The sequence below is a fragment of the Octodon degus genome, unplaced genomic scaffold (assembly GCF_000260255.1).
Source record: "Octodon degus isolate 3935 unplaced genomic scaffold, OctDeg1.0 scaffold00017, whole genome shotgun sequence".
NCBI classification, from domain to species: Eukaryota; Metazoa; Chordata; class Mammalia; order Rodentia; family Octodontidae; genus Octodon; species Octodon degus.
In genome coordinates, this window is record NW_004524593.1 from 14,377,421 (window position 1) to 14,389,004 (window position 11,584).

General features: G+C 49.2%; 1 protein-coding gene across 2 annotated transcripts in view; it reads right to left on the reverse strand.

Moving 5' to 3' along the window:
• Window positions 1-11,584, reverse strand: part of Tmem206 (transmembrane protein 206) — a 27,941-nt gene that overhangs the window by 13,378 nt on the left and 2,979 nt on the right. For both annotated transcript variants that reach the window (XM_004626853.2, XM_023710178.1), the window contains exon 2: window positions 11,209-11,305. In XM_004626853.2, the coding sequence (XP_004626910.1) occupies window positions 11,209-11,305 (97 nt within the window). The remainder of the gene's footprint in view (window positions 1-11,208; window positions 11,306-11,584) is intronic.

Sequence of the window (11,584 nt, forward strand, 5' to 3'; positions counted from 1 at the left end):
GGCCAGCTGGCACAGAACAAAGTGTCCTAGGTAGGTAGAGACAAGGCAGTCATTCCTTAGTCACCTCTACAAACAGGCATCTAACAGCTCTATGGGCAAGACTGTTCTGGTGCTTCAGGGAGGTACCAAGAGAGAAACACTGTGCTACAAACTGTCACAGAACTCAGAAAGACGCAAGGATATAAAATAGATGTGTGTCACCTGCGTCACCTAGAAGGGAGGCCAAGATGTTCCAGGAGAACGGCCCGGGTCGTTAAGAAAGCCACATTAGTCCCAAGCCTACGGCAAGGGAATCCTGCGGACGAGCAACGTGCTCTCCGTTGCTCACTCACTTCAGCAGAACAGCCTGTGGGTCAAGAGCACGCAGAAGGCGGAGTTCTGTTAACTACGCTGTGAGCTTAGATGCTTCCTGCTCCTGAAGCCTGACATTCATGCTGTGAAAATAACTGTTTCAGTTTTTCTGGGATTTTCAAAAATACATGAGGGAATGCTGCAGGATGCATTACCCAGCAGCGGCTTCTTACTGGTTGCAGTGACTATGAGCGAAGAACCAAACTCTCTTCTCTACCCGCCCCACAATGGTGCCTTTGATGGTGAAGATGGCAAAAATGAAGGCTGTGGAACTGCAATTTCTTAATTAACAAGGAGCCAGGAAGAAATACATGCTAAAAATAAAGCAGACTGATCTTCCAAGAAGAATGTAATTAGCATGCATCTCAAACATACACTAACAAAGAATAAAGCAGAGGCGGACAAGACAGCTTCTTTCATACTAGACCACAGCATTTCCAAATACTGGGTGAGTGCATTCCTACAGTGCTAACTCAGTTCAACAGCAAATACTAGGCCATTTCAGGCATGTAAAATTGTGAATCAGTGCTCTTTCCTATTTTCCAGGCAAGATTTTAGCGTTTCCAGCTTATTTACACGGGAGTACAAATCCCTAGACGTGCCCGCGAGGCCCTCGGGGCTGGGGACACAGAGCAGCCGGGTGTGTAGATGCACCCCGCAGCCACAGGAGTGAGCGCAGACAGCGCCCCGGTGGCCAAGAGCGAAGCCACCAAGGTACACGGTGGTTCAAGTTGGCCAAAAGGAACTCTGCTTCCTCTGCCAACCCGCTGGCCAGTACCAGGCTGCTACATTCTCTGGGGATTGGAAAGATGATCATGAGATAAAACTGAAGGAACTCTGATGACCAAAGCAGGGCAAAACTCTGTCCACAGCTGTCCAGATCCCACGGCCGTAAATCGTTTCTCTACTTCCTTTGCCTCCGCTACCATGTGTCTTTCTCCTACTGCCTCGAGGGGCTCTAGATTCCTCTCTCGCCACAGCTCTGCTGCCTACTTCTGTCCATACTCCTTTCAGAATGCTGCCCCACAGTACCCTGATGTCCCCCTCTGGACTCCTGCTTTTGTTCCTCCCCAGAACGCCCTGTTCAGGGTGCCCCCAGGACACATCTCCAGGCACTGCCCTCCTTCATGCCCCGCCTACAGATGGTTTCCCAGCCCAGGCACTGATGCCTGACCCATTAGGGGCCACAGGACTCAAAGCACAGAGGCATGGCCAGGAACGTGACCACAGTACCCTGCTTGGAAGGTACTCCCTGCCAACCAGGCAGGTGAGAACACATTGGGCGTGACCTGCCGGCCAGTACCAGGCTGCTACAGTCTCCTGGGGACTGAAAAGATGATCACAAGATAAAACTGAAGGAACGCTGATGACCAAAGCGAGACAAAACTCTGTCCACAGCCACAGATCCCACGGCCATAACCGGCAGGAACAGAAAGAGTCGTAGGGTCCCCATGCCCTACACAACAGGTGAGCACTCCTACTATAACTGAGGTCGCAAGTGATGATAAAAAAAAAAAAGCATCTGAAAGGTTGTAACTTTCCAACAGGCAGAGAAGTCTCAGGCATCTTGAAGGCGACTTACACATCACATCATCAATGTAAGCAAGGACTGGCCTGACAGCTCAGCGGACTAAAGCGCCTGCTTCGGCAGAGCGGAGCAGTTGGGGTTCAATCCCCAGGGAGCCATGCCAGCCCCACCTGCAGGGTGCGCTGAGATGGCAATTGAGACTGGGCGTGGTCGGGTGCACTTGTAATCCCAGCACTGGGGAGGCTGAATAAAAACTGGAGAATCATTATGAGTTCGATCTACATAGTGAGATCCTGTAGACCGTGTCCTAAATACATTTAAAAAAAACCCAATGTAATCCAGAATACAATTAAGATGGACAACTAATGGCACTGTCATCAGGTGCCCGTCCTGCTATAAGCCAGAACACATGACTTGAAATGTCTTTGGTAAGGAAAAAAGATACAATTGTTCTACTTGCTCTTGAAAATTCTAAAAGCAAATCCAGGGTATCAACAAAAGGTCATTTAATGGTGACTTCTTGCAGAGGCGCTTACCAACCATACTTGCCATAAGCAACTCTACAATTCTGAAACTAGACACCATTACATTTTTATCTTAAAAAAAAGTTGCTAGCTATTTGATAAAATGCCCCATGTACTGTGCAGTGAGACCACCAAAGAATAGCTTTTGTGTGACAAGCTGGGTGAATGTGTCTTAGAAGTATACATTCTTGTATCTATGCAAATGCACAAAGACAAAAGTAACACATCTTTTTTTTTTTTTTTTTTTGCAGAACCAGGGATTGAACTCAGGCCCTTGCACTAGAGAAGTCTTAAGAAACCAAAACATGTATCTGAAAAATAGGGTAGATGCTTGAATTTTTAAAAATATTTATACAAGGCCAGACAGATATCCCAGCTGAAAAAAAAAAAAGCACACACAGATATCTCAGCGGACTAAAGCGCCTGCTTAGGCAGATGCAGAGGCCGGGGGGTTGATACCCAGCATGCTGTGCTGGCCCCACCCCTGGGGTGCACTGAGATGGCAATTGAGACTGGGCATGGTGGTGCATGCCTGTAATCCCAGGGCTTGGGAGGCTGAAAACAGGAAAATGGATTACTCCGAGTCCGATCTGTGTAGTGAGACCCTGTAGACCCTGTACTAGATACATAAAAAAATTATAAAGTGGAAAACGAATTGTCACGTAGTTCCTCCTGAAAACACCTCCCCCTGCTTTGAACACTTATCCCACGGCTCTTGCCACTTCTGAAGCAGTTCTGCACATCCTCTTTCCTCTTAGGTGCATCATCATGGCCGCCTGCATGTCCTGAATTGACTCAGAACACTTGCCTTTCGTAATGACTTGACACTCGGGAAGAGCCCCAAGCGGCACAGTGCCGGAGACAGTGCACACAGCAGATGCGGCCCCACCACGATGTCTTTAGCCTGGCTGGAGCTCAGCAGCCGCACTCACTCTACTTTATCGGACCCTATGAAAACACTCAGGCAAAAGGACTAGTCTAGAACTGCTTCGGAAAGTGACAAGGGGGCCAGAGAGCTAGCTCAGGGGACTAAAGCGCCTGCTTAGGCAAGCACAGGGACCACAGTTCGAACCCTGCCCCCAGGGTGGGCTGAGCCAGAGACTGAGTCCAGACATGGTGGCCCACGCCTGGAATCCCAGCTCTGAGGAGGCTGAAATCAGGAGGATCACCACGAGTCCAAGCTGCGCAGTGAGACCCTGCAACAACCAAATACATTTTTTAAAAAAAGAAAAAAGTGACAAGGATGATGGGATAAGTGTGTAGTGACACGAAGTATTTTGAGGAAAATTAATGGCAATGTCTTTAATAAATTCTACCATTCACCATGTATTTTGATCATGCCTTGTAATTTATATATTTTTATAAAATCCCTGACAGAATTACTTCATGAGCCCAAACCTACTCCTGACTGTCAGCTGGGCCATCAGGGGGCCTTCGGGGAATTCGCATGGAACCATCACCACTGTCTAACTACAGAACACCTTCACTATCCCCAAAGCCTGGCCTAGTGGTCACTCCTCCTCTCGTGTCTGTAACCACTAACCAACCCACTTCCTGTCTCCACCAGCAGCTCACAGGCACAAAATCACATGTGCAGCCTTTGATCTGACTGCCTTCACTAATGCCCTATGCCTTCAGAAGTCCTGCGTGCTGTAAGCAGGGACCAGGGTCCTCAATCCTCTCCACTGCTGAGCAATATCCCATCACATGGATATACCTACTTTATCCCTCCCTTCAGCAGTGGATGGGAATCGGGTCACTTCTACCTCTGGGCTACGTCTGAACGTGGACACTGCATCTCATTTAAGTATTTATTTATTTGGTACTGGGTCTTGTGACGCAGCTCAGACTCGCAGTGATCCTCCTGACTCAGCTTCCCCAGCGCTGGAATTACAGTCATGCACCACCATGACTGGTGTCAGGCCCTGCAGGATGTGCCTAGAACCCAGCCAAATGGGTATGCAGTACCGGGGATTGAACCAGGGTCCTTGTGCTTGGCAGGCAGGTACTTAAATCTCTGAGCTATCTCCCTGGACTTTGGAGCAGCATCACTGAGGGCTGTAATCTAAATGTGCCCTGAGGCCAGTGTATTAAAGCCTAAGACACCAGAGGCAATGCTGGGCGGGGCTGGAAACTAAACTGTGGGCAAGGGACCTAAGGCATCAGCCCCCTTCCTCTTCCCTCTATCCCGCTACCAGGTTACCATGCGCTCCACCCTGTGCACCCTTCGGTCACTTCAGGCCCCAAGGCAACATGGCCACTGGTCAGGGCCTGAAATCTCCAAAAGTATCAGCCAAAGTAAACAACTTCTCTTCATGACCCGGTTTACTGCCAGTATCCACTGCAGTAACACACCAGGTCACGTTGGGGGCGCCCATCCTCCCCAGGCCAGGAGCTGCACCACGTTCAGGTATGGGTTTCTCCCCGCACCCCCATCCTCTATCTTTGTCAACTGGGCTAAGTGCCACAAAGGAAAACATAAACTTAGGTGCCAGGGAGATAGCTCAGTAGAGTAAGCGCTTTGCCCAGCAAGAGTTCAATCCCTGGTACTGCCAAAAAAAAAAAAAAAAAAAAAGAAAGAAAACATAAATTTAGGAAGAAAAGGCCCTCATCAGAGAGGCCAGGGAAGGCGCAAAAGGAGGGACAAGTTCTCTGGTCGCCTGCCCCTTCCCCTGCCCGTCCCAACTTTCAGTAGATGCACCACTTAAGAGTGAGGCCACACCTCAGCTTAGCACAACCTCTGTAGTCTCGGTCCACCCCAGTGCAGTGGTGGAGACCAACCCATGTGTGCCCCAAAATAGGGGGGAGGGGCAAGAGGAACCACCCTCAGTGATCAGGGGCTGGGGAGAGTGGCTCAGAAGGATGGCACACTGGGACTGAGGAAGGGGCCACAAGCCAGGGGTGCAGGAAGTTCCCAGCAAGCTGCCAGGACACCGGACTGTACCCCAGAGCTCCAGGAACACTCAGGCCCAGGGGCATTTTTAGCCTAGTGACCCCATTTTCGACCCACGACCTCCAGAACTAGGAGGTGGTAAAATGTCACTTTAAGCCAGTGAGTTGGTGGTAATTTGCTATGGAAACAAAAGAAAACAAAGGCAGGGAGAAATCAAAGGATTCTCCCAGAAGCCTCAGGACTTGAGGCAGTCACACCACCACCCTTTGCATACAAGGCTCCCATCCAAGGATGCCCATGGTGCCACAGCAGGCCATAGAATGGATGTGCCAGCACGCATCCTCCTGCACAGAGAACTGAAGGACACACGCAAGGCACACGCTGAGATGCGTGACCATTGGCAACCCTGGAGTCAACAAGACAAGAGACTGGAAGTTTATGCAACTGAGCCTTGGGACGAAAGCACAGGAAAACCACAGGAGCCTCTGCCACACAGCTCCACAGCTCAGGAGGGCCCTCCCTCCACAGCCAAGGATGAAAGAGTCCGCCCGTAGTAGCCAGTGCAGGTGCCAGCCAGCTGGCCTGCACGACATTTCTGACCCTCACAGGCTGCCGCCCCCTTAGATAAGGAAGCTGCAAGGCACATAGTCGCTTTGCTTTGGAAAAGGAAGCCACACCATCTCTCAAGAGGACCCCCGGGACACACAGCCACCAGTCCTCTCAAGAAGGCAGCTACTGTGAGACTGGGCTGTGCTCGGAGTCAGGACCCTGCATGTTCCTACCTCTGGGACCCCAGACAGCCCACTGACTTGCCTGGGCAGGATGCTGCCCACTAGAACCCAACTGGGCTCTGCAGACCGACCGACCCAAGCCGGGCTACTGGGCCACCTCATGGCAAGGGACAGGTAACACAACAGAGGTGGGGGGGGGAGTGCCACCCTTGAGTCTAGGCAGACTGGGAGCCTGCCCTCTGAGACTGGCAGTAAGGCCACAGAAGATGCCCATGAGCCCCCAAAAACCTTGCCCTCGCCCTTTGCTGAGAACAAGTGGGGCACAGGAGGGGCACTGCCACCACAGCAGAAGAGGAACTGCCGCTGCCACTCTGCCACTGTACCTTGGTGAGACCACTGGCTGTGGTTCCTGCTGTTGCCTCTCCCTGTGGTATCTGAGCCCACAGCACAGACTGCTGAGGACAAGGGCTTGGGGCTCCCATCATGCCGGGGCAGCCAGGCCAGAGCCCTTCAGTAGCAAAGCCAGCCTCGAGCACGTACAAGGGAACCCCTGGTGCCCAACAGGGGCCACCGCTCCCACAGGAAACTGCCTCACCCACAGGCTTGAGCCGGAGCAGAGGGAGCGCTGCAGCAGCTGGCTTCCCGGAGGGAAAAGACTGGGAGCCTAGTGTGAATTCAGAACAGGCTCACTCACACAAGGAATTAACGGAACTTAAAATAAGCCACTGAGAAGTACTTAGAAGAAGAAATGGAAAGCGTAGTCATAGGACAATAAGAAGTGAAATCCATTAAAACATGAAAAATAAAAAAGAAATGAAAACCCTACAATTGGCGATTTGCCTTACAAGAAGAGAAGAGCCCAAGGGTGTGGGTTGTGTAAAGAAATAAAGAACAGTCAAGGAGAAGAGGAGAGGGATATTGATAGAGAATTGAAACAATGTGGAAGTCCCTGAGGACAGCAGATGCAGGCCTGAGGACTGGTAGGAATAGCCTGAACTGGAAAAGTCCAAGTTAAAAGGTTCAACAGAAAAGCAAACAGAAGAGGATATAGCTCAGTGGCACAAGCACCTGCCCGGTAAGTGCAAGGCACCGAGTTCAATTCCCAGCACCAAAAAAAAAAAAAAAAAAAAAAGGAAGACAATGAACAGCTTCAGAAAACTCGGTTAATGTCCTAGAGAACAGGGTAGACTATGGTAAAGCAGAACAGACAGGGAGAGAGAAGAATGAGCGAGGCAAGGAGTGGCAGCAGGCGTGACCACGGCACTGGCACGAGCCCTCGCCCAGCCAGCACGTTAGGCAGCTTTTACAGACACAAGCAGGCAAGAAGTCAGACGGAAGCAAGAAATGAAGATCTGGAAACCGAGCAGAGATGGAATCTCAAGAAAAGTACAACAGGAAATTTATCAGCAAATCTGTCCGGAAGGGTTCCGAGTTACAAGATGACTACCAGATCAGCGAAGAAGGGGAAATCAGTACAGACCCTCCTGGGCAGAAAGGCAGGATAGACCTGCGCCCAGCAGCAGGTCGGTGGCACAAGGCCTCTTGTGCGATCGCCTGGGCTGGAGTCCCTGACAGCAGGCGGCACCCGACCAGATTCCTCCCGAGACAACTCCATGGCTCCTACCTCACGGTCCTGGCTTTCAGCTGAGATAGGCAAAGCCAGGACCAGCACACAGCAGGGGCGGCAAGAAGGTGGAGCTAGAGATTAAACAAGATGCTGCTGAATGAGCATCTGGACTCCTCACAGTCTACTTCCTCAAACATCTCACACATTTTAAAAAAAACAATGTATAATCTAAAAAGTAAAATTTTACTTATTGGACTGTTTAACTTTTTTTCATAATTTTATTGAGAAACAAATAGCAGTGAGACAGTTTCAAACCAAATTGGTAGGACAGTTTCAATAGTTAACACACTGCACACATTTTTCCTAGGTTAATTGCTGCACAAGATGCGGACATTATATCCTATTTACAAACACCATTAAAACAAATCCCTCTATTCATTAAGAGATGGACTGTTTAACTTTTTTATTGTTCCCCATTGACAACAAGCCATGAAAACCTTCTTCAAGGAAAATACTTTCGTACTAACTATATATGTCAATGAAAATTCCTGTAATATTTTTATACTGTTTTCTGGCATCTATAACCTTTGAGCAGATTTTGTAAGCAAAAGCAAGTACCACTGAGTTTGGCATTTCAAGCTACCTAAATGCCAGCTGTGTAAAGAGCACGTAAACAAACTGTCATTAATACTTTGGTAGAGTTAAATATTGGCTTAGTAATAACTTAAGAAAAAAGAACTGAGGGCTTACATCAAAAAAAGAAATCTCAAATAAACAGCATAATGATGCACCACAAGTTCTTAGAAAAACAAGAACTGAACCCAAAATTAGTAGGAGGAAACAAACAATAAAGATCAAAGCAGATGTAAAGGAAGTAGCAACTGAAACATTAATATCCGGAATAAAGAACTCAAAGACTTAACACAAACAACAAGTCATGTGACCACAATATGGGCAAATGTTCTGAATACATGCTTCTCAAAATAAGTATAAGCAGCCAACAGATACATAAAAAAATGATTAAGAGCGTTAATCGTCTGACACCAACTCCCTGGATGAATGGAAGCATTATGCATGGCAAACATATACTAACAAAATAATTTTTTATATTTTTTTTTTAAGTCTTAGGGGTCGGGAGATAGCTCAGTAGAATAAGTGCTTCTCTGGCAAGTGAAGTTGAGCCTGAGTTCAATCCCTGATACCACCAAAAAAAAAAAAAAAAAAAATTAAAATTTTAATTATCTGTAGTCATCAAAGAAGTACAAATCAAAACCACATCGGGACTCCACCTCACCACAGTCAGAATGGCCGTTATTAAACACACACACACACACACACACACACACACACACACACACACGAGGCTATGGTTGTAAGAAAAAGGAACGCTTATACACTGTTGGTAGGAATGTAAATGGGTACAGCCACTATGGAAACAGTATGGTGATTTCCAAAAAGCTAAAAATCGAGCTATCAAATGATCCAGTTGTCCTGTTCCTGGGTATATACCGGTTATGGTTTGTGTCTGATGTCCCCCCAAAGCCTCATGCAGTCACTGGGGGGGGGGGCGCCTTCTAGAGTTTGTAACCGATTCGTGGTCCAATGCTGGGATTATGGGTACTATGCCCACCCCAGGGCAGGCAGCCTACGCACGACATAAGGGAAGGAGAGAGGCTTGCCCTCTGTGGCTCCTTCCTTTTTGCTCTTGCTCTTTGCTGTTTTCTGAGCCATGAACTACTGCCCTCTGCCATGTGTCACTCTGCCTTGGAGCCAGCCACCTACGGACTGAAACCACAAACTGTGAGCTAAATAAACCTTTGCTTATTCTGGGCATCAGGTAGTTTGCTCAGCAACAAGAACAAAGTAACCAAGACAATATCCAAAGAAAATGAAGTTCGCACACCAAAGAGAACCCTGAACGCCATATTCACTGTGACACTAGTCACAGCAAGACGTGGGCTCGCTCAGGAGGCTGGCAACAGATGCAAGGGAGGATTGGTCACATGTAAGGAAATCGTGTATCTTGGAGGAAAACGGGTGGAACCAGGAGACACTGTATTAAGTGAAACAAGCCAGACAGATATGAAGTATACCATGCTTCCTCTCATATACGAAACCTAAGAAAGATGGGGTGGGGAAAAGAAAGGAAAAGAAAGACTTCTTGGGCCGGGGAGATGGCTCAGTGGAATAAGCACTTCCCTGGCAAGCGCAAGGGCTGGAATTCAATCCCCAGTTCCACCAAAAACACAAAAGAAAAAAAGAAAGATTCCTTGATGAAGGGAAAGGAGGGCCAGGGAGATAGCTCAGCGGCATGAGCACCTGCCTGGCAAGCGCAAGGTCCCGGGTTTGATCTCTGGTACCAAAAAAAAAAAAAAAGGGAAAGGAATGGGGACACAAAGAACAGCCCAAGGCAGAAGGGAAGGAAAGCAGCTAAATGTGGCAATGGGCACGACAGAGCTGGCACAGCAGACGGGGGCGGGAAACATCAGCTGCCTTTCTAGCTTCCCTCCCGGCTTCCTTGCTTCCTTCGAAGCAGTAGGCAGAAGGACAGAATTCCATGTCTTATTCTTCTCCCTGAAGAATATAAACATGGTAACACAGGAAGATAACGGAACAGAACCTGACCTCCCCCAGCCCACCCAAGAGGCTGGAGTCTACCTAGGTCTCCATTTGTTCCTTTGTTCCTCCACTTTCACTCACGGATCTTTCACTTAGCATTAGCAGCCAGGGCTAAGGAAGCAGTGTCGGCCCTCATGGGGCCTCGCTAGAGCGGAAGAGCCATCCATCAGTCACTCACACACTCACAAACTACACACTAAGCAGCAGCCCTGCAAAGGAGAGGTGCACAGAGATTGTGCTGGAGGCTGGGAAGTGAAGCTGTGCGTGGAAGCCACAGCAGGCATCGCAGAAAACAGCAACTGGAAGACAGCTAAAGAATTCATTGATGAAGAAGGAAAGAAAATCCAGGCAGGCGATGGCAGGAAGGAATACAGAGTCATGGTCCAGGCAGCTGACCATGTAGGGCACCAAGTCTGGAGTTTGCATTTATCATGTGAATCCAAGGGCACACGCAGGGATTAAAGCAGCAGGGCAGGCTTAGGTGAGGTCACCAACAGAGAGAGAAGGGACCTGCAGCACATGCTCCACACCCACGGCTGGAAGTGGTTATAATCATGCCTGATGAGGCTGCCCGGGAAGTCAACTCCAGGCAGCTAGGGGAGTATACCGCACCTCAGGGCAAGCTGGGGCAGCAGCATCCCATGATGCAGTGCACAGTGTGGCTGAGCTGCCATGACGCCCCTGCTGACACCCTGCTGTGCAGCAGATCTCAGCACTGGGGCCTGGAAGACCTCCTAAAGGGTCTGGGAGTACCCGGGACGCAGTCTGCAGCTTCCCAGGGAAGAAGCCACCATGTCACATGACCTGGCCTGAGAACTGGCTCAAACAAGAGAATCAGAAGACATCAGCCTAGACAAAGCCACCCCCTCAGTCTCAGACTGGTTAAATATGTATGGCTTTAGAACTAGGGCAACATCAACACGAGGGTACAGGGAGAGGGGATCCTGAACTCCCTCCAGCAGCAGCCACGGCACACCCACAATGAATCTACTCACCTGGTCCGGCACCTGGACCTTGGACCTCAATGGTCTCCTTATCCAGCTCGTCAGCCTGCTCGGAGTTCTCAACCACCTGATCCAACTCCTCACTCAGCTACGGGAAAAAACAAAGCAGATGAATTGCCTGGCTGCATTGGCTTTGCTTTTCTAGACTAAAATAAGAAAGCAGAAGCTATTACTCACATAACTGTCACACACACATACAAAAAAAAACATAACACAAGTGTCTTAATCCAATTCTAGGGGCTGGAGAGATGGCTCAGTGGTCTAAAGCACCTACTTGGAACAAGCTTGGCAAGGCATCAGGGACCGCGGTTCAATCCCCCAGCACCACATGCCAGCCAGCCCCGCCCCCTGGTGGGCTGAGCTGGCC